This window comes from Amborella trichopoda, chromosome 4 (assembly GCF_054954075.1).
Source record: "Amborella trichopoda isolate Santa Cruz 75 chromosome 4, AtrichopodaSantaCruz75HAP2 v2.0, whole genome shotgun sequence".
Taxonomy (NCBI): Eukaryota; Viridiplantae; Streptophyta; class Magnoliopsida; order Amborellales; family Amborellaceae; genus Amborella; species Amborella trichopoda.
In genome coordinates, this window is record NC_142339.1 from 7334620 (window position 1) to 7362541 (window position 27922).

The window sequence follows — 27922 nt, forward strand, 5'->3', positions numbered from 1 at the left end:
TATATATATATATATATATATATATATATATATATATATATATATATATATATATATATATATATATGTGTGTGTGTGTGTGTGTGTGTGTGTGTGTGTGTGTGTGTGTGCTTCGCCTCGGCTAAAAAGAAATTGTTACTTTAAGAAATTTCAAAACAACATCCTTCCTCATAGTATGAACTATTTTATAACCTGCCCATGATGAAGAACACTTCAAAAACCATTTAGAATACAAAGTTTTTAGCAGCTATAACTAAAGCCACTTTCTTTCTTTAAGTCAACCTCTAGTACACTTTTGTATCATTCTTATAATATAGAATCTCACATATATAAATTAAGGTAAAAAAGTTTATTGTTTAAGAAGTTTGCTATTACCTATAGTATAAGTTGGATCTATAATTCTAAGCTTAACACCTTAGAACTGAAACTATCATCAGAGGAGATAAAAAAGTTCATAATCCATAATCTTGTAACTCTGCCACCATTACTAATCAAATCAAATCTAATTGACTATTTGCATATAGAAGTTTTAAATTCCTCAAACCTTACTGAATGATCTTGACAGGTTCCCTAAGCAACTTATTACGATAAATTCAGAAGGAAAAACATCATCCAAAAGGAAATAGAAAGAAAGAACAAGGAGAAGAAACCAATTCATAAAAGAGGAATCGAGAAAAAATAATAGTAAGGGAATCCAAATTCCAAAAAACGCTAATTACACAACAACAAAGTGAACAAAGGTATTAAAGAAAATCAGGCAAATACTGTATAGATTGAAACATAACATACCTACAATAAAAAATGTTTAATTTGCATTCCAACTAGAGCAATTGTTGATTCCAAAGAAGTAATCAGAGAGAAACAATAGATTTGAGGATTATGCTTCTATGTAAATTAGCTTTAATTGGATATTTATCAGTTTAGATATCAAATGTCTTACTCTCTTGGTGTACTTGTTGAATTTCTAAGTTCTAACCATTATATTGAATCTCTTATCAATTATTGCAATGCATATATGATTATTCATGACCCTAAACTTGCATGACCATGAAAGATTTCTGAAAAGTTTTCAAGCATATGGTATCATATTGGAAAGCGTGTCTTCAAATAGTGCAGAGAAATGTGGTTTCAATATTGGAAATCTTTGTGATAGTGTTAAAATATATTTTTATCTTTATTTATAAAGTTTAAAGCTTCAAAAATAGTGTAGATTGACAAATCTATGAAAACTTGAAAATCTTGAAAATTGACGATCCAAAAATGCATTACAAAATATACTATTTTCAAAACTTTAAATCCATTTTTTTCTCATGTCCATGCATCTTGATGTCGTGATGATCAATTTGAGGATATTTGGGCATCGAAACAATTTATTCTTGTGAAATTTTTCAAGTGGACTCTAATTTGAAACTAACTTTTTCCCCATTTTACTGTTCCTTTAACTGAAGTTGCAACACATGGGGGAAATTGGAACTCAAGCGAGGCCTAGCCGTCTATTGCTCCCACCGAAGCTCAACCCTAAGGTTACGTTTAGTAGGTATGAAAATGTTTCCATGTGAAAGTCACGTCATACATATTTGGTACGCGACAAATACGGATGAAATTTTTTCCCATGGTAATTTTTTTTACTACAAATTGATTAATTCATGTGAAAATAGAATCACATCTCTTGAGGTGGGAAAATTTATGCGGGTTTATTTTCACACAACAGGGCTGCCCACTTTATCAAATACAATTAATTTTGCCAAAATAAGCCCATGAATTAGCGAGAGGAACTATATCAAGTTTTAAAATTTAGAGAGAGATTATCTTAAAATTTTGGTAAAAGTAAATATATTTAATTTTAGAGAGAGAAACTATTTAATTTTTTAGAGAGAGAAACTATATCAAATTTCAAGTTTTAACGTGAGAAAGTTTTTAACATTTTAGAAAGAGAAACTAAATCAAATTTTAGATAGAGAATAACCTAAATTTTTTTAGAGAGATAAAATATCTCAAATTTTATAGGGAGAAGTTATCTCAAATTTCAAAATTTTAGAGAGCAAAAATGTCTCAAAATTTTTAAAGAGAGAAACTATCTAAGAAATTATGTTTTAAAGAGAGAAAATGCCTCAAAATTTTTAGAGAAAGAAACACATCAAAATTTCAATGTTAGAAAGATAAATTGTTTTAAAAATTTCATAAAGAAAAACTATCTCACAATTTCAAATTTACTATCTTCTCTCTCTACTTTCCAACTATGTTCACCCAACATAGGAAAATTCATGCATGAGTAATTTTTCTTTCTTTATGTAGAGGGTGTGGTATGTATAAGTCCGAGGCCCTAAACAATCAAAGTGAGGCATACCTGAAAATAGTGTCCAAAGATATCATTTTTAGTATGACCCTAACAATCAAAGTGAGGCATACCTGAAAATAGTGTCCAAAGATATCATTTTTAGTATGAAATATTTTTATGATGATTTGAAAATTTATTTATATATCCAATTATAAAAATTTAAATTTCAAAAATATTATCGTTAAAGTAGATCTATGAATACTGAAAAATCTTAAGAATTAATGGTCTAGATAATGCATTACAAGATATAATTTTTTTAAGATTTCAATTTTTTTTTTTACATGCATGTATCTCAAGAGATTTCAATTTTTTTTTTACGTGCATGTGTCTCAAGGTGGGTGGAGATGATTGAAGGTTTTTCGACATTGAAACCACTTGCTCCAATAAATATTTGAGGTGCGCTTAAGTTTAGATTGCTGGGTTGATTGTTGAGGACCTTAAGCTTATATAAACTTATGTAAATAGTTTGCAAATAAATATTTTCTTGTCAATTTTTCAGCGAACGACCCGTAAGTTTCTCAGCCTAGCTCGGCCCACCGGAGCTCAACCCTGCAACTTCTCTCCTCCTCACCCAAAGTTCACTCTCGTCTTGCCGCTCTCGCCATCCAGGAACCCTGGTCTCTCACTCTGTACAGAGGATACCACGTACGCTCATCCATCTCTCTCGGTCTTGGTCTCTTTGTTCTTCTCTCTAGAATATCTGAGAGGCTTTTCTCAGCCCCTTTTTGTGTTGTCTCTAGATATCATTGAATCTTCAGTTGGTTTTGATATAATTTTGGTCTATCTCTCGACATTGTCGTTGGAGGTTTCATTGGTCCCTCTCTAGAACTTTACAGGGTTTTTCTGTTAATGTTTGTTTTCTATAGAGAATACCCAAATCTAATAGGGTTTTTCTGTTAAAGTGATTATACGGAATATCGATGCCCAACTTTAACAGGGTCAAGCTAGTTTATTTTACTCATTTAACTGAAGAATCGTTCATAGGTTTGTTGTCTAGTTTCTTATTTTTTTCTTCAAATTTTTTTCTTCATTATTGGTCTTTTTTCCATGAATGGAATGTTAATATTGGTTTTTTTTTTTTTGCACTATGTTGTGATTATTTCGTATTTGGTGGATTATTTGCATCTTTTGTGGTGCAATTCGTTGTTTTTAATGCGTTTTGAGGTGGAATTTGATGATGTTTTGGTGTGATCTGATTCTGGTTTTTCATGATCTGCTAATAGTTGGTGACCTTGTTGATCTGAACTGTGCTGTTTATTTGTGTTTTATTGCATATTTCTGGTAACTGAATTAATATTTTGTATGCTGTCCATAAATATTTTATTCAGTTTATCCATGATTTATTCATCATTAGTGCTCATTTTTTCTTATGCATTTTTTTTTTTTTTGAAATTTCTGCTATGGTTATTTTATTGTAGACCATCCCCTCCCCCAAACCAGAAATTCTGGACAGAGTTGATTTCACATCAGACATCGGCGCAGATTTGCACGTAAACATTTGTTCCACAATTTTTGTTGCTAATTATTGCTATTGTTGGGTAGAATTGCTATGGGTGGATTCTGTGCTTCAAAATGAGTGGTGGGATTGGAATTTGTTCTCCTTTCGTTTGGTTTTCTGGGATAAATTATTTTGTCAAATTCATTCCTTGGATTAGAGTATTTTTTTGGTTGAGTTTATTCTTGGTTTTCTTTTGTTGAGTTTATTCTCAATGACTTATGTTGGATTAAGGAATTCTCTTGAGTAATTCATTCAGGCAAATTGTGTGTAATTTCTAGCTAATTTCAAAGTTAAATTTTTGTTTGTTTGTGTTGTATACATGGGTTTCCACTTCTTTTCTGTTAAATTTTGAATTCTGGCATGTGACTTTTATGTAATTTTATATTGAGCTTCCTGAGATTATTATTGTGATCTTTGTGTCTCTCTCTCATCAGCATTTTTGCTACCTCTTATGAATCCATTGACTCTCATTTCATCTTAGAGACAGTGAAAACACAACTTAAATGGAATTGAATGTAAGAATTGTGCGTCTAGTTGTGGACATGCTCTGCCTGTTTTTTGGGATCTAAATGTTTAATGATCATTGCGCGATATAAGTACAAATTTCAATCTGAGCAATTACATTTTATAAGATATGCATTAGATGGTTTGTAGTAAGAAAACCATATTCAAAATATGCAGTTTGCACATCAAATCAACAAAATACATAATGAATGGTTAAGACAGGCAGTTTCAAGCTTTCAAAATATCAAACAGTTGAAAAATAACAGCACCACAATTTATTAAACACGGTTCCTAGCTTTCAGGCTACCAATTTTTAATTTCCTCCTAGATTACAAGAAAATCAGCGGCTGGGATTTTCCTTGGGAAACTACAGAGAAAGTTATCAAATGCACCCTAACTCTTAACTGGGAAACTGGGATTTTTACAGGGTCCTCCTTTTGTTCCTTTGAGAGAGTGAGAGGTGGGTTGATGGAGTCCTCTCGAGAAGTGGTGGTGGTGACGTCGCCTTTGGATTCAGGGATTAGTAGCTTTGAACTGGGTTCTGGCTCAGAGGGTCTCCGCCTTCGCTCCTGCACTGCTCATCGTCATGGCCTCACTTGCCTTGGTACTCACTTCCTGGCCTCTTCTCAAATCCAAAATTCCAACTCTGGTGCCATTTTCTACTGGTCTTGGAACAAGGTACCCCCCTTCTCTCTCTCTATCTCACCCCCCACACTGGTGCCTTTTTTACTTCTCTCTCTCTCTCTCTCTCTACAATTTGGCCCAAGGAAGATATATGTAAATATCCCTCACGTTCTTACTCTTTTTTGTCCATTGTTTGAGTCGTTTAGTTTGGTGTCCTTTTTGCATTTTCCATTAGAAGTTGTGTAATTTAATACCCGATTAAAAGTTTGCCAATCCTTTTGTCCATTGTTTGAGTCGTTTAGTTTGGTGTCCTTTTTGCATTTTCCATTAGAAGTTGTGTAATTTAATACCCGATTAAAAGTTTGCCAATCCTTCATAGATATATGTAGAAATTAGTGTAGGTATTATACTATTTGTTTTGTTTTTGGCAGACCTCCTTTTCTGCTTGATGTGCAATCATAAATTCATAAGTATTTTGATGGAGCTCTTTCACTGATCGGCTTTAGGTGACATCTTTCTCCGAATTTGGCTACCCAATGGCCTATATGCCTTTCTGTTTGCTTTGCCATTCAGTTTTAGTTTGTTAAATCAATCAAAGAGCTTCCTTTCTATATGCTTAATTTCCCCGAATTAGTTCGCTTTCAATTCTTTTGTCTTTGTGATTACTTCAATTCTCGTATAGATATCATTTGTTGTTGCGATCCTGCTCTTTCATATTTTAAGCAGTACACATAGCGTCAATTCAATTGCCTACCATTCTTAAACAATTAACAATAGTGATGGCTTTTGATGTCAACAATTCCCTAGAACTAGTTCAACATTAGTCTGCCTAATTGTACACTCCCTAATGGAATGGTTGGCTGATGCCAAACATCGATATGGTGAAATAACCTCTATCTATGACATTATCTAGTCAAGTATTCTCAAACATTTATGTTTATATGGGTCACAGATGCTTTTTAAACTAGAGATTTAGACTCTGACAATTGATGAGTCCCCAATTCGAGTAAAGTCTTTTTAAAATTTGGTTTTAAACTACAGTATGTATAACCCATTGGGTTTGCACTACAAATTTTTATGGAGTATCACTTCTTATCAGTAGTTATATGGTTGTCGGTTTACGCAATGGGTATGATTGTTTTGAAGACGTGGATCCACTGGATCTACATCAAGCTGAACTCTCAGAAATTTTCATATCTCAAGACTGTATTTGTGTCTCAGAATTCCTTGTAGTCTTCAATGCTTTAAGAGGCACTAGGTGCCCTTTTTGGGGATGGGGGAGGGGTTGGCTGCCTTGGTTTCGTGGCACCCCTAACACATATATGCATATATATGTGGCCCAAACATGCACACAGAAAAACACATGCACACACACATATATATAATCTCACATAAATCTATAACGTATGTGATAAACTAACCAATTATATATTTTATATAAAGTATATGTATAATCCAGGATTTGAAAACCTGGGTCATTCGCCTGTTAGACCGATCTGGATATGTGGCTCCAATCCGACTCGGTCGAGGTTGGCCAATCTGGCCAAAAGAATTGAATTTGAGGCATAAGAAAAGCGGAAAAAAAATGATATTATTGTGTTTGTGAAAACAAATCTAAGATTATATTGGTTATTTTGATGAATTTATTAAAAAATCTAGATACTTAAAAGTCCAGGTCTTGTCTGAGTGGCTTATATCTTTCGATTTCTTCAAATCAGGGCTCAGATACACAAATTTTTGTTATGGATCCCTTAGAGCAGTGAGAGAAGATCAAAATGAACAAATTTCTACAAAAAATGCATCCAAATCGAGAGAAAAGAGAAGTTAACTTTACTCAAAAAAAAAATCGAGAAAAAAGAGGCAAAATGGTGGATTGTGGCTGACAAAAGTGAAAGAAGTTACTTAGAAAATTCTCAATGATGGGGTCCTAGAGGGCTTGCTGGGTTTACAAAAACAAAGGGGAAGGCCGAGGTATTTCGCTGAAAGGTTGTCAGTCCTGCATCCTAATCTAGAGGCAAAAGCAGAGAGGTTATCTGGAGAAACTGCGATTCCAATAAGCTTGGATTTAGCCATATTGATCTGCATCCTAGTGGCTTGCTTTGAAGCACCTCAAGAACAATAAGAGCTTGTCAACGTCCACATCATAGAAGGTAGTAGATTATTTATTAAATACAAATTATCAAATGCCATGGTATGTAATAATGGATACTGTTTTCCGACACCTTTTATTATGGTAAAAAACTTAAGTCAGGCAGTCATACTTGGAATTCCATTCCTAACCTTACTATATCCCATAACAATTAATAATACAGGAATAGAAACATCTAGAGTAGGACAGGCAATTAAGTTTGAATTTTTAGAAAAACCAAAACTTAAAGAAATCAATAGAGAAACTGCAGAGGACTAGAGTGTCATCAGGTTATTGGAGGTGAGAAAAAACATTGCTTGCTTTAGAGGTTCTGAAACAAGAAAGATGGACCCGATCGTAGAACCTAGAGATAGATTATCTAAAGACTTCGGCTACCATTATAAAGAAAAAGAGAGAGATGGGATCTCCTTGACGGAGGCTGCTGGAAGAGGAGAAATAACCTTTAGGGATGCTAACATCCGCATCTACTTCATTTTCTCTCTTCCTCATGCCTTAAGTTTGGTCCACTTCCTAGAGAATATCATGAAATCCTTCCTTTTGTTGGCGATGTATCAAAAACAAAGATCCATCTGGTGGCTTGAGACCAAGTGTGCCTTCCTAAATGTCTTGGTGTTCTAGGTACTACGAATCTTAGATGCGCGAACCTTGCTCTGTTAGGCAAATGGAGGTGCTGCTTTGCTATTAACTATGACTTGCAGTGGTATGAGGTCCTTTTCCATTAATATGGACCATACACTCTTGGTTGTTTTCCTCTTAGGAGGCCAATTAATCGCTCCTCTGGTATCTATAAGAGTCTTCTCTTGTCACCAATTTTGTATCCTCCATTAGACCCAAGGTGAATTGAGGAAATAAGGTGTCTTTTTGGTCTTAGACCTAGATTGGACAGCAACCTCTTAAGGACATGTGGCCAAACCTCTTCTAAGTCTCCAATCTTTCCTTTGCCTAGGTAGCTGATTGCTTCAATTTCTCTTTATGATCTATCATCTTGAACCGAATCCTTAGGATACCACTTTCAGACTCTAAGATGACCTCCTAGTCCTTCGTAGCCTTTTGCCAACTTTTTATGTCAACAATTTTGAGTCTGAAAAAATTATCTAGTCCCCATACCATAATGTTATTTCTCAGTGTCTTCTTTCTGTATTACCCTTTCCCCAATCTTTTCTGATTCCGCTCCTCATAACAGGGTTTGGATTGTTCGCATTCCCCTTCTGATTTAATCTTTTGGCTGGCTGGTGATCAACAATCACAATCTCACTGTAGATCTACTACAAAGGAGAGGTTTTCCACTCGCAAATCGTTGTTGCATGTTCTAGGAAGTAGAACAAACTTGCAATGACCTTTTCCTTCATTGCACTTTCGCTTTTGCTTTCTGAGTGACCAACTTGTAAGACTTTAAGTGGCAAAAGGTTTAACCCCGATTGGGGCGAAAATTTAGTCGTTGAAGGTGACTCCAAGAATGTCGTACTTAGGCTCAAAGAAGGATACAACATCCTTGGCGCATTTCTCATATCTTTGAACAAGTGTTCCATCTTTTGTTTTGTAATGTTAACATTGTACTAAATACCAAAAAGGAGTACAAAAGATTGGGGAGAGAGAGAGCTGAGCTTACCCTCGAGACGGGTAACTCGGTAAAAAATTAATCCATAACCCCTATACAAACTATATACTTTTGGAGAGACTGTATACAAAAAATGGGCTTAAAGGCACACCCTTTTACAAGAAGTCACAAAAGAAATATAGAGTCCAAGAGACTTCAATGGTCCAACTCCAAAAAGGAGATGGACAAGTGGTCTATCTTTGCATGTCGCTTCAAGTTGTTTTCCATGACATCTGATGGAAGCCAATGTGGTGGCAGATGCTCTGCTAAGGAGGATGCCGATGCTAGTGCTGCCCCACCGGCATCTTGAAGCCTTTATTAGTCTTCCTTTTTGGGATATGTACATTTTTGGTCTTCTTTTATCTCTACCTTCCTCTCTCTATATTCTCTGTGCTTCCCTCCCATATTCTCTATGCTCTTTTTCCTCTCTGTCTTCTATCTTATTCCCTCTCTCCATGTCTTTCTCCTCCCTGAATGCTTCCACCTCTTACTCCCCACTATCTTATTTGCACAGGTTTAGAACATGTTTTCACTTCCTTTTTTTGGGCTTAACCCGATTGTTTGTGTACTATGTAAGGTTTTTGTTCGGCAAGCACCACATTTCTCCCCCCATCCCTCCTTTTTCGCGTCCACTCTATTTCTCTCTATTAGCTCAGGCTGCTTCTCTCTCTCCTCTCAACCTTCTCCTCCCGTTGCCTCCACTCTGTATTTTCCTCCCCCTTCTTCCTTTGTCTTCTATTGTTCCCTTTTAACCTTTGCAGGTACAACCTTTTCAGATCTGGCCGTTTGGACTTTGTATTGCCTATCTTTGAGCAACGGGTTTGTGGGCCGCTTCCCTCTGTGAGCAGTTATACATTCATGTATAAATCCGCCATTGTAAATCAAGTTTGTAAGATAATAGAAACAATATCTTCTACATGGTATCAGAGCCAGTTCCTCTCAATCTTGTTTGGGGCCTTCTCTCTTCTCTAATCAGTATTGCAGTCTGCTTCTGTATTGCAGTTGCGGTACTTCTCTCGGTCTCTCTCTATTGGTGTTCTCTGGAGTTGCGGTACTTCTCTCGGTCTCTTTCTCTCTCTCTGATCTCTCTTATCTTGATCTCTCTGATCACAACAAATCCCTGCTTTCTCTATGTTATCCCAACTTTCTCTAATCTCTCTCTTTACGATCTCTATCTCTCTAATCTCTCTATCAGTCTCCCTCTAATCTCTCTCAAGATCTTTATCAAGAACCCTCTCTCGATCTCCTCTAAATCTCCTCTAATCTCTCTATCTACGATCTCTATCTCTCTCTCTCTCTCTCAATCTCCTCTAAGCTCTCTCTGTGCCCAATCTCACTGGATATCTTTTAATCTCTCTCTCAAATCTCCTCTAATCTCTCTCTCTCTGTGCCCAATGTCACTGGATGTCTCTCTCACAAATCTGTTATCTCAATCTCCTGTAATCTCTCTCTCTCTGTGCCCAATCTCAATGGATGTCTCTCTCTGTGGCCCATCTCTCAGTTGGGGGTAACAAAACAAAGCAAGTACAGCCAAATACACGTCGGAGGGAATAATCGGGTGGTCGTGTAAATAAATTTTCGAAAGGTGTTTCACCAGATAAAATGGAGGATGGCATGATGTTGATGAGGAAGACTGAGGTACGAACAACTTCTGCCCAAAATTCTTTTGAGACAGATGTAGATAAAAGAAGGGACCTTGTGGTTTTCAAGATATGACCATTTTTATGTTCGGCAACGCCATTTTGTTCTGGTGTATAAGGACAGGTTTTGTGGTGTTGAACGTTGTTATTAGCCAAACATTGTTGAAGCAACCCACTGACAGATTCCGGAGGTATTCCCCTCCAGAATCTGAGTGCAGGGCTTTGATTTTAGTGGAAAATTGGGTTTCTACATACGAATAAAACTGAGTGACAGTTTTAAAAAGTACAGTGCAAGTATTCATCAAAAAAACCCATGTATAACGAGTATGATCATCAATAAAGCTTACAAAATAGTGTAACAGTCCTTTAGATGGAATAGGTGCAGGACCCCGCACATCAGTATGAACAAGATCGAACATAAAAGGGGAAACAAAAGTACTTCGACAAAAAGGTAAAGCATGAGACTTAGTGAATTTGCAAATTGCACAATGTTGGACATCAATAAAATTTTTATTTCTAATAGTACCAAGCATATTGTGGTAAAATAAAGCAGTAAACGAGATGCAGAGATGTGACCAAGGTGTTGATGCCACAAGGATGTGTCATCAACAGTAGAAACTCACTGGCATGCTTGAATAGTCTGCAAGAGCAAAGAGATGTGATCCGAGACACGAATAGTCTGCAAGAGTAAAGAGATGTGATCAGGGACACGTAATCACCAAACTTGCTCTAAAGACCACTAAAACTGCTACAAAGGTACAACAAAGATGACTCTGCGACAAATAAAGTGGCAACTAATATTAAAGATTGGTGAAAAATTACCACAATGGTATGATGAAGTCTTCTGTTATATGGCGAGGTGCTAGGAGCAAATAACGCTCGAGATAACTGAAAACTGCACGAATACCGGCAAAAATGATGCTCTTGTCCACATAGCGGTTACATTAGAGATGTTGACTTCATCTCTACTCATCTCATTTCCATATACCCTATACTCTACCCTCAAGTTGGGGAGTTTGGCATATGCAGATAGTCCAGGTAGTACAAATTACCAACTTTTCAGGTAGTACAAATTACCAACTTTACGCTTAATCCCAATCAATTGCTTTGACTGTTGATCTTATATGTAGCAAGAAGATGGAGAAAAAAAAATTTACAATTGGAATGGGTAAGCTGACCAACGGACAATAAATTCATGGCAAGAGAAGGAACATGGTAAACATTAGAAACCCTTAATTTACTAGAAGGGTCAGAGGTAAGAGATTAGAGCCCATTTTTTATACTTTCATAGTGGCCCTAGTAGCAATATATATAGTATCAGTAAAGGGGTTACAATCAATTAGGATGGACTCATTGGAGCTCATATGGTGAGAAGCTCCTGAGTCAGCCAAGAGATAGAAACAAAGTTACCTGAAAAGGAGGGAGTGGGTTCAGAGGCCAAGTGTGTCTGGGAAAGCATAGACTGTACTTGTTCCAGGGTAAATGTCACAGGTGGTGAAGCAGAAGTAGGATTGGGACATCCAATTTGAGTTGGTGGGTTCTTGAGCAATGGTTGACTTGTATCAGCAACAGCAGCGAAGATGGGTTTCTTCTTGTTTGGGCAGTTGTACTTGAGGTGTCTCAGTTCTTTACAATAGTTACATCTGATAGATTGCATGTTCTTGGGATGTATATAGTACGAATTGCGCTGATTCTGTTTAAGCACGTTTGACCTCTGAAGTGGGGTTACCACAAAAACTCTCCTTTAACACTTGAGTTAAGAGATTTGATCTTGGTTTCTTCTGCAATTAGCTAAGAAAGAGCTTGATTCAGAGTAGGGAGAGAGCTTATGTGGATCAGGCCATATCTGACACACTCAAATTCTTGACGGAGTGCCATTAAGAATTCAATAACTCTAAATTCCTCCCGAGAGTTGGCAATTATTTCTGTGCTAGGACCATGTTCAATTGCAGGTTCCATTAGTGCTAGAGCATCCCAATGTGTCTTCATGGAGGAGTAAAAATCTTGAATTGAATGCTCCCTGAATTGAATGCTCTCCTTGTATGAGGGAGCAAAGTTCCTGTACTAACTGGTACTTTCGTGCCCAGTTAGTCTGATTATAAATGTCCCCAAGAAATTTTCATGCTTCTCGAGCCGTTTTGAAGGTGCTTAGGTTGATCCCTATATTGCTTTCAAATGATCCCATCAACCATGCTATAATTCGAGCATTATTTATGCCCCATTTTTCAAGTTTTCCTGGCTCAGTAGGTTTCCTCTGGGTCCCATCTGTATATCCGAGGACGCATTTTTCATGAATGACATTCTGCGTAATGAGGCCCAAAAAGTGTAATTGGTGCCATTGAGTTTAATGGGTACAAGTTGGAAGGACTCTGATTTTTCCATTGAAGGGATTGCAAAGGAACAAGGAGGTGCAAAATAACAAGAGTATTCAAGGAATAGTATGGTCCTAAGGTGATCCCTCTCACTTTTACAGGAACAAAACTTTTCACTTGGCTTTAAATGAAGGTGTAAAGTGAGATGCTTTTAAGTCCTTTGAAAAGAAAGGAAGGTGCAGAGAGAGAGAGAGAGAGACAGACAGACATAGAGAGAGAGTCTCACGGAAGTGAGATAGGCGTAGAGGGAGGGGCTCACAGAAGATGTAGACAGAGATTTGAGGAGATTTAGAGAGAGAGATCGTAGAGAGAGATTAGAGGAGATTGAGAGATAGATCAGAGGGAGACCGAATGAAAGATAGAGATCGAAGAGAGATTTCAGAGAGAGATTAAGAGATATCCAGTGAGATTGGGCACAAAGAGAGAGAAATTAGAGGAGATTGAGATAGAAGATTAAGAGATATCCAGTGAGATTGGGCAGAAAGAGAGATTAGAGGAGATTGAGAGAGAGATTAAAGTAAGTAGGAATAACATAGAGAAAGTAGGGATTTGTTGTGATCAGAGTAGTGTTTCAAAAAGTGGACCGCCCGGCGCTTGGGCGGCCGCCTAGGTGGCTTAGAAGGCCTGGACGCATCGCCCAAGCCTAGGCGGCCAAATTAGGAGGGTATCCTCGGGCGCCCGGGAACCCGCCTAGGCGGCTGTCTGAAACCACCTGGGCGGCCACCTAGGGCCTGCGCCCCACCCAGGGCGAAAGTATCGCTCGTTGAGGCCATTTTTTGATCATTTTAGGTCATTTTCTTTAATACTGAAGGTGAAAATTGTGGGTTTAAGGTTTCAAATGAACTTAAAACCCATTAGAGTCTATTTTAGAGAGAGAAAAACCAAAAAGAAGAAAACTTTTTACTCATCCACCCTGCTTTTGTGCTCCCGCCTAGGTGTTGGACGGCCTGGACCCCCCCCGACCGCCTAGGTGCCGCCTAGCGCTTTTTGAAACATTGGATCAGAGAGATCAAAGAGAGACACCAAGATAAGAGAGATCAGAGAGAGAGAAAGAGACTGAGAGCAGTGCCGCAAGTCCAGAGAACACTAAGAGAGAGAGACCGAGAGAAGTACTGCAACTGCAATACAGAAGGAGACTGCAATACTGATCAGAGAAGTGAGAAGGCCCCAAACAAGATTGAGAGGAACTGGCTCTGATACCATGTATATCTCTTAATCTCTCTCTGAAATCTCTCTTCGATCTCTATCTTTCTTTCGGTCTCCCTCTGATCTCTCTCTCAATCTCCTCTAATCTCTCTCTCTACATTCTCTCTCTCTCTCTCTCTCTCTATAAATCTCAAATCTTTGTCTACGCCTTCTGTGAGCCCCTCTCTCGGCGTCTAACTCACTTCTGTGAGCCTCTCTCTACGTCCGTCTCTCTCTCTCTCTACACCTTCCTTTCTTTTCCACTGTCTTAAAAGCCTCCCACTTTACACCTTCTTTTAAAGCCAACTAAAAAGTTTTGTTCTTGCAAAAGTGAGAGGGATCACCTTAGGACCATACTATTCCTTGAATACTCTTGTTATTTTGCACCTCCTTGTTCCTTTGCATCCCCTTCAATGGAAAAATCAGAGTCCTTCCAACTTGTACCCATTAAACTCAATGGCACGAATTACACTTTTTGGGCCTCATTTATGCAAAATGTCATTCATGGAAAAGGCCTCCTCGGTTACATAGATGGGACTTAGAGGAAATCTACTGAGCCAGAAAAACTTGAAGAATGGGGCATAAATAATGCTCAAATTATAGCATGGTTGATGGGCTCATCTGAAAGCAATATAGGGATCAACCTAAGCACCTGCAAAACTGCTCGAGAAGCATAGAAATTTCTTGAGGACATTTATAATCAGATTAACTGGGCACGGAAGTACCAGTTAGTACAAGAACTTCGCTCCCTCAAACAGGGAGAGCAGTCAATATAGGATTTTTACTCTTCCATGAAGACACATTGGGATGCTCTGGCACTAATGGAGCCTGCAATTGAACATGGTCCTAGCAAAGAAATTATTGCCAAATCTCGGGAGGAATTTCAAGTTACTGAATTCTTCATGGCACTCTGTCCAGAATTTGAGTGTGTCAGAAATGGCTTGAACCACATAAGCTCTCTCCATACTTTGAATCAAGCTTTTTTTGAGCTAATTGCAGAAGAAACCAAGATCAAATCTCTTAACTCAAGTGTTAAAGGAGACAGTTTTTGTGGCAACCCCACTTCAGAGGTCAAATGTGCTTAAACAGAATCAGCGCAATTCGTATTATATTCATCCCAAGAACATGCAATCTATTAGATGTAACTATTGTAAAGAACTGAGACACCTCAAGTACAACTGCCCAAACAAGAAGAAACCCATCTTTGCTGCTGTTGCTGATACAAGTCAACCATTGCTCAAGAACCCACCAACTCAAATTGGAGGTCCCAATCCCACTTTTGCTTCACCACCTGTGACATTTACCCTGGAACAAGTACAGTCTATGCTTTCCCAGACACACCTGGCCTTTGAACCTACTCCCTCCTTTTCAGGTAACTCTGTTTCTATCTCTTGGCTGATCGACTCAGGAGCTTCTCACCATATGACCTCCAATGAGTCCATTCTAGTTGATTGTAAGCCCTTTACTGATACTATCTATACTGTTAATGGGGCCACTATGAAAGTATAAAAAATGGGCTCTATATCTCTTACCACTGACCCTTTTGGTAAATTAAGGGTTTCTAATGTTTACCATGTTCCTTCTCTTGCCATGAATTTATTGTCCATTGGTCAGCTTACCCGTATATTATTTTTTCTCCATCTTCTTGCTACATACAGGATCGGCAGTCAGGGCAATTGATTGGGACCGGGCATAAAGTTGGTAATTTGTACTACCTGGACTATCTGCATATGCCAAACTCTTATGTCTGTGCTGTTTCTACTTTTGATGACACATCCCTGTGGCATCAACACCTTGGTCACATCTCTGCATCTCGTTTACAGTCTTTATTTTCCCACAATATGCTTGGTACTATTAAAAATAAAAATTTTATTGATGTCCAACATTGTGCAATTTGCAAATTCGTTAAGTCTCATGCTTTACCTTTTTCTTGAAGTACTTATGTTTCCCCTTTTATGTTCGATCTTGTTTATACTGATGTGTGGGGTCCTGCACCTATTCCATCTAAAGGAGGGTCACACTATTTTGTAACCTTTATTGAGATGATCATACTCATTATACATGAGTTTTCTTTATCTATAGTCGCATTGAACTTTTTAAAACCTTCACTCAGTTTTATTCGTATGTAGAAACCCAATTTTCCACTAAAATCAAAGCCCTGCACTCAGATTCCAGAGGGGAATATGTCAGTGGATTGCGTCAACAATTTTTGGCTAATAACAACGTTCAACACCACAAAACCTGTCCTTATACACCAGAACAAAATGGCGTTGCCGAACATAAAAATCTTCATATCTTGAAAACCACAAGGTTCCTTCTGTTTTCTACATCTGTCCCAAAATAATTTTGGGCAGAAGCTGTTCGTACCTCAGTCTTCCTCATCAACATCATGTCATCCTCCATTTTATTTGGTGAAACATTTTTAAATATTATTTACACGACCACCTTATTATTCCCTCCCACGTGTATTTGGCTGCACTTGCTTTGTTTTGTTACCCCAAACTGAGAGAGATAAGTTGTTCAAATGTTACTTTATTGGTTACCTTGATCATCAAAAAGTATATAGGTGTTATGACCCTGTGACCAAAAGACTTTGAGTATCCCGACATGTGATGTTTTTTGAGTATATTCCATTCTTTGCAAATAACAATAATCCATCACCTTCTCACCTTTCTTTCTTGGTCCCATTCTCTGATTCTATTATTCATTCCACTCGTGTCGCTTCTTTTGAAGTCCAGGAAGAAACTCCACCATCTCATGCTAACAGTCCTGATCAAAACCCTGCACCTGCTGATCCTCTGCCACCCCTGCTCTTCGACGGAGCACCCGGGTATCTGTTCTACCTTCCCACCTTGCTGAGTATGAAACCTTCTTACCTCCACACCAAGCTTTCCTTTCCTTTGTTCATTTTTTTTTTCCGAACCTCAGACTTATAAAGAATCTGCAAGTCAACCTGAGTGGCAACAAGTAATGGCTGATAAGTTGAATGCACTCAAGCGTATGCATGCTTAGGATCTGGCACCTCTCCCGAAAGGAAAAACTCCCATAGGTTGTCGATGGGTATCTAAATTAAAACCATTGGAGATGGTAGTATGGAACGTTACAAAGCCCGCTTAGTGGCAAAAGGTTACAATCCTCAATATGTTATTGACTTTGCCGAAACTTTTGCTCCACTTGCTCATATGACTACAGTTGGTACACTGATCTCAGTGGCTTCTGTTCAGCAATGGCCTCTCTATCAATTAGATGTAAAAAATTCTTTTCTCAATGGTGATCTTGATATAGACGTATATATGAAGTTACCTCCTAGCGTTGTGGATCCTCACAACCGCTTGTGTAAACTTTGACGGACCTCATATGGATTCAATCAAGCACCTCATACTTGGTTTGAATATATTTTTGTAATGAAGTTCTTTCGGTTGGATTTCAACAAAGTCATCATGTTCCAGCACTCTTTGTGTCTAAAACTTCTGCAGGACGGGTTCTCTTGTTACTATATGCCGACGACATGATTATCTCTGGTAATGATATGGGCACAATTCATAAAATCAAACAGAGGCTCAATAGCTCCTTTCAAATGAAAGATTTGAGTTTCTTGTTGTATTTCCTTGGACTCAAAATTGCTTATTCTCCTTATGGCTATTTGTTGTCACAGCTAAAATATGCTTCAGAGATTGTTTCTCAAACTCAACTCCAGAATGATACAAAAAAGGTTGATACCCCTCTTGAGGTCAATGCCAAATTTCAGGCTACCAATGGTGAAGCTCTTCTTGACCCAACCTTTTTTAGGAAACTAGTTGGAAAATTGATATATCTAACCATTTAACGCCTCGATATTGCTTATGCAGTACATATGGTTAGTCAGTTTTTTAGTGCCCCGCATTTTGTACATCTCGCTGTTGTTTTACGCATCATTCTTTATATCAGAGATACCCGTCACCAAGCCTTATTCTTCTCCTTGTCTACCTCACTTGAGCTTCGGGCATATACAGTTTCTGATTTTGCAGGAAATCCAAGTGATCGCAATCCACCAAGGATTATGTATTTTTCTTGGTGATTCTCTCATCTCTTGGAAAAGCAAGAAACAGAAACGAATTGCTCAATCAACTACGGAAGATGAATACTGGGTTATGACACAGATCACCACAGAGATTGTTTGACTACGTTTTTTGCTCGCAGACATGGGTGTCACTATCTCCACTCCTACTCCACTTTATTGTGACAATAAGAATGCCATTCATGTTTCTAAAAATCCAGAATTTCATGAGCGCACGAAACATATTGAAGTTGATTGCCACTATGTTCGACAAGAATATCGCGCAGCTACAAGTTCCTTACCATATGTGCCTACCGCAGCACAACTCACCGATTTCTTCACTAAGTCTCATCCCCCACATCCTTTCTCACAGTTTGTTTCCAAACTCTCCATGATTCCTCTCAAATCATCTCGAGTTTGAGGGGGAGTGTGAACAGTTAGAGAAACTGTACATTCATATATAACTGTGAACAGTTATAGAAACTGTACATGAATGTATAAATTCGCCATTGTAAATCAAGTTTGTAAGATAACAGAAACAATATCTTCTACGCCCTCTATCTTCCCCTCCGCATCTAAACTCCATGCTCGTGGGTTGCCTCCACCAATTTTTGACATGCACACACCATCATACAGGCGCTTTCTTTCCTGTCCCTTTCTTTATACTTTGTGTATGGCACCCAAGCATTTGGGTTGTCTTCTCACCTCTAGTTCTCTTTCATTCCTCTCCCCCTCTCTTACACTACTAGTGTGGCTGAGCAGTCGGCTTGTAGGTGGCCTACACCCATTTTTGTCATGCGCACTCGTCATACGAGTTTGCTCCCTCCTCTCTCTTTCTGTCTTCTTTTTAATTTTTTATATTTTGCACAAAACACCCAAACATGTGGGTTGCCTTCTCTCCTCTTTTTCTCTACCGCTTTTCTCCCTCTTCTAATCTCTTCTTCCATCTCTTTCTTTCAACCTTTCCTCATCGTTCTTATGTTGACTTCTAGTTATTCCTCCCTTAATTAATTTTCTTGCATCTTCCTTTCACTTGTGTCTTAGTTCTATTCTACCTCGTTTTCATTGTCTTTCTTTATTTCTATTGTCACCTATAAATACTAGTTCGATTGGCTGAGCACCTGATCTGTGGGTGGCCAACCAACATTTTTTTGATGCTTTTTGTTTATGTTTAAGCGTTTTTTGTAGAAGAACACCCGGGGCTTGTGGGCTGCCCTCCTCTCACTGCTTGTGAGAATCTTTGTACTTTATCACGACATAGTAATATATTGTCACCATTTTCCTAAAACAAAAAATGGAAAGAAAAGAAAAGTGAAGAACCCAAAAGTTGGAACTCATATTTATTAGATTCTTGGGTTAAATTAAAAGAAGTTTCAAAAAGATCTCTGATATAGACTTGAAAAGTGAATGAAATACTCCTAACTTCACACAAAATGGATGAAAATCAAGCGAGAAATTTGAAAAAATGGCAGATCGGGCAATAGAAAGTGTGAAAAAACAAACCCTGAAATTCATAGTTCAGATTTCGTCAATTTGGAGTGCAGATCTGAAAATCCTACATGTAGATTTCATAGAGGATTCAACAGAGAATAAAATGCCTCTAATAATACAAAAATTATGAAAAACAAGGGAAATTAGAAAAATGGTGGATCAAACTTGAATAATAGGAAAAAATAGCCATAATTTGTGCCTTGGATTTTGATGATTTGGAGTTTTGATCCACAATCTTTTATATAGATCTGAGGGAGGACTCAAACATGAAGAAAACCTCTTAAATTTCAGCGAAAATTGTTGAAAAATGGGAGAGATGTGAGAAAATTTGATCAAAGGTTCGTTTTTTATGTAAAAAGGTGTTCAATGTGATGGGAATAGCACAATTCTTCAAAAAGAATTACCTGGTCCCTGACATGCTTGCTCGGTTCATTGGGCAGAACCGGGCAATTCTATTTGAATAAAAAAGATTCTCAGTTTCACAAAGGAACCTAGTCGGTCCCCTATTGAATCAGATTTGGATCAGCGATTCCTAATCCTAATCTGCCTTTTCTTTTTTTTTTAACACTGGTATAGAACATTAAAAATTGGAAAGGAAAAATTCTATATAATCAATTAAATTTTTTTATTTTGATCATTTCTATCTGAGCAGTAACCATATCTCCAACATGGATCCTCTGCCACAAGAACCGAGAAGACATATTGAAAGATCTCAAATACAGATTTAACCAAAGATGACTTGTTACCCGATCTCTGATCCTCAATGTTATGAATCATTAAAAATCTCCTTTGTTACATCTCTTGATCTTTTCCCTATGAATGAAGTCCAAATAAATTGCATTTGAAAGGATTACTTAAAGTTCTTAGTTTTTTCTTTATCTTAAAAGAATTTAAAATAATTGGACGTTTGGATGGTTTTGTCACTTGAAAATGCTTAGGGAACCCCTTCTGCGTTTGGCTCGAGGGCATTTTCCATCCTCGAGTCATGGGCTTACTGATGCGGTCGGCTTGGCACCACTCTCCCTCTTGGCACCTCCTGGGCACCCGGGGTGGCCAATTTTTGTAATCATGATATTTTCGTGTTTTTAAATTTGCATTTGAGTCGTTCCTATCAGCTTTAGTGTGAAGATACAATCAAATTATTATTTATTATTTGTCTGATACTTTGTATTAAGAGCTCATTGCGGCATTATCTTAGGCTTAAAATTTTAGGATTTGCAAATTCAGACTGAAGATAATTAATTTTATATGTAATGTATATGCAGTAAGTCTTAGTCCTTGATTTGCACAACTGAATGTACAAATTGTTTACTTGGGATTCACTCATTATTGAGTCGTTTCTATTTTCTTTATGCACATTTATTGCTTTTTCTAGTTACTGCTTTGTCTAATATTTCAATTACATCTTTTTCCAGCCTCAACCAGTAATTAAAAGCTTCCCTGTTGAACCAATCAAACCTCTTGCTTCGAATGCTGATGGCACATATATTGTTGGGGGAGGTTCGTCAGGAACTATTTACTTGTGGGAGGTGAATTATCTTGCATTTTGATTATCTTTTGTATTCAAACATGGTGGCATTAAACTATGGCAAATTTGAAATTGATTGATATAGCTGACCCCAAATCATTGGGATAAGATTTAGATGATGATGATAATGAAATTGGTTGTTGTGAAAGTGAAATTCTTTTCTACCTGTTCTTATGCTTTTCGTAATTTTCAGGTGGCAAGTGGCAAAATGATTAGGAAGTGGTCTGCCCATTTTAGAGCAGTCACTTGCTTGGTCTTCGCTTGCGATGAATCTCTGTTAATCTCTGGGGCTGAGGATGGAATGGTCATGGTTTGGTCTTTGCTTAAGTACTGAACTCTTTCTCTAACTACTATCCTAATACTTGGATCATTTCCGCTTCTATAGAAATTAAACACTTTGTAGTAATAATTGGTTCTTGTGTTTTTCTTCACTGTAGGATATTAGATGATGCAGGATCATCAGTGCATCGTGAACACAGTTTTTCTGGTCACAGTTTACCGATAACTGACATTGTATGTGGCTTTGGAGGGTGTAATTCAACTATTGTATCTTCTTCAGAGGATTATACTTGTAAGGTCATGTATCTCCTGAGAAATTTGTCCATAGCTTGAACGCAAGAAGATATGATCACATAAAAAAGTATTTGCTTTTCAAAATGCTCCTTCAGCATTGCCTTGATCCTAAACTTCCTCTTCAAAGTCTTTCTATGATGAGTTGCAAAAAGTCTTTGCTTATTTATTTATTTATTTATTTATTTATTATTATTGTTTTGTGGGTGTATTTTGTGTTATATTTTTCATCATGAAGGTGGTAGGTTTGGGTTTCAGAAATATTGTGATATTTACAAGGTGCTTTCATTGGACATGTTACATATGTGACTTGTTTCTGATGCCATATATTGCAGGTATGGAGCTTATTAACAGGTCTCTTGAGAACTGTTAAATTTCCATCTGTAATTAATTCCGTTCAGCTGGATGCTGGCGAATATGCGCTTTATGCTGGCAGCAGAGATGGCAAAATATATGTTGCTGATCTCAATTCAGGACATTCCTCCCACAGCATCTATGGTGCAGATATTGTTTGTGCATTATCTGATCATAGGTTTGTCTTTCATTTACTGATAATATATTTCATTTTTTTTTTCTTGACCATTGCGTGATCCAGTATCTATAATTGTGGCTTTTATATTCAATTTTATCACAATAATGTCATGGATTGTATTTGTGACAGCTAAAACTGCTAATATTACATTTCAGAATAATTTAACAAGAATCTGGTAAAAAGCAAATCCAATTGTAGGTCTTGGTGGGTTGGGATTGGGGTTTTGTTATTTTAATACGAGAGTTGGGAGACAAGGTTCTGTTTACCCAATTTGGATTCTGTTGGGGAAATAACCAGATCCCTCAGAAAATGGATCTAGAAATATCGGTTGAGTGTTGGAGAGTCTGAAAGAAAATGTTTTAGGAACTTCCTTATAAAACTCAAAAGTAGTTGGACTTATGTTGATACGGGTCGGGGACGTATTTTGTACTTATTCCTAGATTCTTCTATTTGACGATTGTTGTCCATCTTCTTTTTTTTTCAATTGAAAAACTTATTGAAATGGAAAATCCATGTTTGATCTTTCTAGCTGATTCTGGTTGTTTGTCCGTTCCTCTTTGCTTGGCCCCTGTGCGTGCTGTATATGGTCTCCGAGGAGGTCAACTGTACTTGCTGTTCTTGTGCCAGCACCCTGCGACTGTTTTAGTAGATTCTTAGAAACTATGTTCTCTATAGCTGATTTCTTGATAAATTATTTTGCTTTCCATAAATGATAATATTTACTTGTTGGCTTACCTTTTGAGCAGTAAAGCTGTGACAAGTTTGGCCTTTAGTATGGATGGATTTTCATTAGTTTCTGGATCAGAGGATGGCACTGTTCGGGTGTGGGATGTAGTAAGCAGCCAGTGTATTCGCATATTTAAACATGGAAAAGGTAAGTTATCTTGTCATACTAAATTTACTATATCAAGTGACTGTTCTAAAATGCATAAAACAATTCAAGACAATAAGTATGAAGTATATATTGAAACTTGCTGTTCAACATAAATGAGAAAAAAGCCAAATTTAATCGAGAAAAATTGTTTTACACATTTTATTGTTTCTAAATTTGTAAAGACTAAGTTTTCAATAAATGTTTAGAGATCGCCTTGTCATCTTGGGACCTGCTCATGACTCAGTTGATTTTTAAGGTTTCGGACTTATTTTTTTGGGACAATTACTTCCTCACCCCTCCCTATAATTTATGGTCCATATAGAACCTCAGGTCTACATAAATCCCATGGACCCCCTTAAAATTTTAAAAATAGGCCAATAACACAACACCCCCCCACCCCCACCCCCACCCCCACCCCTACCCCCACCCCCACCCCCAACCCCCAAAAACTGCCCCAAAACATAAGTACCTTTTCTTACTAGTAATTTACTACAACCCCTGTAACTTTAGATAAATACATATCTGGTCTTCCATTTCTCTCATGATTTCCTCCTCTCCCTTTTTCACAAACGAGGTTCTTTCACTGGAAGATTGCCAGCAATGAATTTCCTTCCAAACTTCTTGGCATTTAGAAAAAAATCTTTTTTGGCAACTTTCTCTGCGTTTTGGCTAACTACCATATTGTATATGACCTTTTGCGAATTTTTGTATCTCCATTCTCTCTCTCCAGAAAAGTTGCTAGAATTTGGGTCGGTCTCTTTGCTCATTCATGGAGGCCTTCCTCGGAAATTTCGCTCACTTTACTGGCGTTCCATTTCAGGCCTTCGCTATACCAATTGTTCGTTTCGCAAGAGCGACCTCTGCTTATGCCATGATGGAACTGATTATAATAACTCTCTCTCTATCTCTCTCTCTACCAAGTAAACCTAGACCCAGTTCTTCGTACCTGTCCCAAGAGCCACCTCTGCTCATTCCCTAATAAAACAGAATATAACTCTCTCCCCTCCCCTCTCTCCTTTCTCCCCCATCCAAACGAAACCCCTTGATTAACCCTTGTCATTGCTTGCACCCTCCGAAAGTTTTTCGCACCACACATTCCCCCCAACCATTCGTTAGAACTACGACCAATTAAACACTCAAGAAGTTCTTCTGATTTATTTCCTCTCTCTATACCCAAACCATCCTCTAGTGCAGAAACCCAACAAAATGCAGTGCCTTTGTGTGTAATATCTGTGAAATCTCAAAATCTCTGAAATCTCAAATTACTTGGCATTAATTGGGTTGACAGTGAATCAACTGTTTTCCCATTACTGCAATCTGGGTTATCTGGTTCAGGGTGTTGTGGACATTCTAGAGAGAGAAAGACGGGTCTTTCTCTCTCTAGTCAATTCTTCTTGGATTTACTTGAATTCAGGACCAGGATGTCTAATGGGTTATTTTTGATGCATGCATTGACACCTTTAGAGCTTGCCTTGATAGTATAGTGGAGAGAAGTGTTCTCACGAGGAGCAATTTTTTCTTGGGAGAGTGATTGGGAAAAGGCCTTTTGGGTTGTTTATTATGGTGTGATGGCCCATGGGAATGTGAATGTGAAAAGAGGGATGAGAAGAAAGTATAGGATTTATGGAGAGAAGGAAGAAGTTTGCCGGAGCTGAATTTTCTGGCAAATTTATGGGTGGGAGAAATTTCTCTGAAATTAAAGACATTATAGTAAATTATTTATAAGAAAAGGTTAGGAGTGGGCTATCGGTCCTCTTCCTTAAAGTAGAAGGGGTTCCAAGGGAGTAGGTCATTTTCTCTTTATTTCTTGTATGTGTGTGTGTGTGTGCGTGCGTGTTGTGTGTGTGTGTAGTGTGTCGTACATGGAGGCTAGTGTTAAAATGGTACATGGAGGCTAGCGTTAAAATTTTTGTTAGGGTGTTGCTCTTTGTTTCTTTGTGTGGTTGCCAATGCTCATAGTTTTGAAAGTTTTATGATCTCCTGGGGTTTGCAACTCGTGCTATGCATTTGTTTGATTGCTTCTTTTAATCAATTTATTGCATTTTTCATGTGATTCATTTAGGTTTTAGGGTATTCATTACTTGCCCTTTTGTTTTCTTTGTTGTAGCCTTGTAGGAATACAGGGTGTTGCTCTTTGTTTCTTCGTGTGGTTGCCAAATGCTCATAGTTTTGAAAGTTTATGATCTCCTGGGGTTTGCAACTTGTGCTATACATTTGTTTGATTGCTTCTTTTAATCAATTTATTGCATTTTTCATGTGATTCATTTAGGTTTTAGGGTATTCATTACTTGCCGTTTTATGTCTCAAATCATCACAGTGTACTTCGATTTTCTAGTACAGGGCTCCTTATATTGAACTTCTTTTGTTGTGCAATTTTTGGCTAGATATTCGATTGACTTCACCATTAGTTGAATTTGTCAGTCGTATCCTATTAAGTCTTATTCTTCTAAGCTTATTGGTTTGACCCCATATGTTTACAAAGCGGCTGGTTTTCTTTTTGTGCAGGACCTATCAACAATGTTCTCATTGTACAACTACGAACCTCATTAAGTGATCCTTCATTGGCTCGGATGTCTAATTCGATATTGGGAAAGAATCGATTTTCTTTACCATCTCCACTGGAGAAGTATCTTAGTAAGAGGGATGAGAATCCTGATGGAAGCATCAATGTTGGACCTGTAGTTGCGCTTCGCTCTAACCCTTTCCATTCATTGGATGGCCAATCCTTCAACAGTCTTACCGTGTTGTTGAATCAAATCAAAGAACTCCAGGTTTTTATTTTTTTTCTTATTATTGTAACTCTTGTTATTTCTGATATCTTACCACTACACATATTAAATCGTCTTTGAATGTCGTACTGTTGAAGTTCATTTACTCTCTCCTTTCTCCATTATGTTTAAGAATTATTCTTCTATGATATTAGAAAGAGAGGAATGCCATTGTCTAGTCTCCTAGATCGTGTTTGATGACATTGTTTGCGTTTACTCCAATCTATTGACCACTAGATGGAGTGCACCTTATGTTTTGTTTATTACTGTATTGAATGGCTTACTGTGTATGAGAGAACACCATATGTTAATTTACTGTTCTGCTCTCATAACGCATGTGAAAATACCATGTCCAAAGGAAACTTGGTGGGTAAAGCATATGGTTTAGGTGTTTCAGTTTGAGTTGTAATGCTTTGCCATTCCTTGAGCATGGGCACGATGGTTTTTACTCCATGACCTGTATGTGAAAAAGTTTCATTCAGTTCTTGATGGATAATGCATGAAATTAGACCCAAATCATTAGCTATAGAGAATGCCTTTTGGATTGGTCCACGTGATAATGGAGTGCTGAAGTTTTTGAGTCCTTTTCTCCTTGTTAAAATCAGAAATCATGATGGATGATTATCCCAGGGTATTTTAAATGGGATGTGTGTCTTAATAAGGCACCTTCCCTCATTGGATGCACTTGTTAGAAAGAAGAAAAACTGCTTTTCATTCTGTCCGGATGAGAGGTTCATGCCATACATTGTGATTGCCACATAAGAAATATGAGCACCCTCAAACAAGTTGGAAGAATATATACACACACTACAAATCACATATAGACATGGATATCCTCCAACTCCCTCCCTCAAATTGGCTCATCAACCGTGATAATGGATGGTTTCCTAAGTAGTCATGCTGGCCTTGGATAACTGACTTAACTAATGTGCAACTTGATGAGTTGCATTGATATATTTGCAAGTTTATTCCTTGTATGTTTACTCACACCATCTAAGGTCTGATGCCTGGTGAACTTTTTGGCTTTGATTGCTGCACCGCACTGTTTCAGGCACATTTTCTCCTTAGACTTGTGAGTTTTGATTTACATTTTCATTCTTGTCCATTATAGGAGCCCTATGTATTTGTGAGAGAATCACACTGGCAGAACCATACAATGGAAGTGATTCGTATATTTGTTTGTTAATCACAATTCATTTCACATGAAACTCTTTTCATTCCTTGTGTCTGCTGATAAATACTAAAATAGCATAGCAAGTCTTTGTATCTCTATTTCCATATTTCATAAAACAAGGGGGAAAAGTATAACGGTGCCCATTTTTGGGATCGTACAAAACTATGACTTGTAAAATGCCCTCATTGGGGGATCTCAGTAACAATCTGCTGCTTAGGCATATTCTTCTTTCGGTTTTCATGATATACAAGATTCCAGATTATGAAGTGTGTGACTCACTGACCCTTAGGTTATTTCTGTGTTTCAGCAACAGGGTTCTTCAGCAACTTCACAAATGGAGTTGGAAAGGCTAAAATCGGATCTTGGGAGAGCCATGCAAATGGTTCAGAGATGGCAAGATGTCTATCAAGATTTATATAGCTTCTCCACAGCAGAGCTTCTGAGTAATGTTGACATGACGGGTGTTGAATGATCGTTGAGATCCTTTTATGGCATTTAATAGATTTTTGTTGGATTGAGTTCTTTTGTTGGGTGAAATGCCATAGTCCAAGGGTGCCCCATGTCTACATCAACCGATGATTCCCTTTCACAGATAATTGAAGATTGTCAGGAGTAGGGTCCATTGGGACATTCATTTAGCTTCTGTTTTCCTCCAGCCGCTCATCAGGGAATGCAGGGTGGATGTAGATTGAAGAAAGATACGCCATAGTCTATTGAGGGTATGCTATCTCTTGTTGTTTACCTTCAATGGAGAATAATGGCCGAGGGATTGTTACCCGTTCATCTTGCATGTGGACACCATACACCAGCTGTGGACACAAACATATGGTACGTCATGAGGATATCCGCTGTCCACTCCCTATGATGGACGTTGGAGATTACCCATAGATCCCTGTGATAAGGGGGATGGGTAAATCTTGAAGCCAACGGTAGGCATACTTCATTATGTAATCCATCCGTTTTTAGGGACGTTCTTTCGAAGGCCTCTTTCCAAATTTTGAGGAAATTCTATGACAAAATTGCCAAGTCTTAAGCTCTTAAA

At 37.8% G+C, this 27922-nt stretch overlaps 1 protein-coding gene across 7 annotated transcripts; it reads left to right on the forward strand.

Moving 5' to 3' along the window:
* The first annotated feature begins 2845 nt into the window (after positions 1–2845).
* RID3 (Transducin/WD40 repeat-like superfamily protein) lies at positions 2846–27922 on the forward strand. 7 transcript variants are annotated; one of them, XR_016054011.1, is made up of 10 exons: positions 2846–2983; positions 3757–3828; positions 4768–5018; positions 20850–20963; positions 21156–21289; positions 21400–21533; positions 21868–22064; positions 22811–22938; positions 25444–25709; positions 27188–27922. XR_016054011.1 is itself a non-coding variant. In XM_020662252.2 (10 exons), exons 3-10 carry the CDS (start codon positions 4809–4811, stop codon positions 27350–27352), a joined length of 1353 nt encoding a protein of 450 aa, XP_020517911.1. In that variant the 5' UTR covers positions 2846–2983; positions 3757–3828; positions 4768–4808; the 3' UTR covers positions 27353–27922. The 7 variants fall into 7 exon arrangements, 4 of the variants coding, with proteins under 4 accessions (XP_020517911.1, XP_020517903.1, XP_088720822.1 ...); XM_020662252.2 differs by having other exon boundaries at positions 21400–21538; XR_016054009.1 differs by lacking the exon at positions 3757–3828 and having other exon boundaries at positions 2846–3322.

Coding starts and splice junctions, on each gene's coding strand:
- RID3 (XM_020662244.2), top strand. CDS start 3,259: ATGCCCAACTTTAACAGGGTCAAGCTAGTTTATTTTACTCATTTAACT. Junction 5,019..20,849: donor TCTACTGGTCTTGGAACAAG/GTACCCCCCTTC, acceptor ATCTTTTTCCAG/CCTCAACCAGTAATTAAAAG. Junction 22,065..22,810: donor TGTGCATTATCTGATCATAG/GTTTGTCTTTCA, acceptor CCTTTTGAGCAG/TAAAGCTGTGACAAGTTTGG.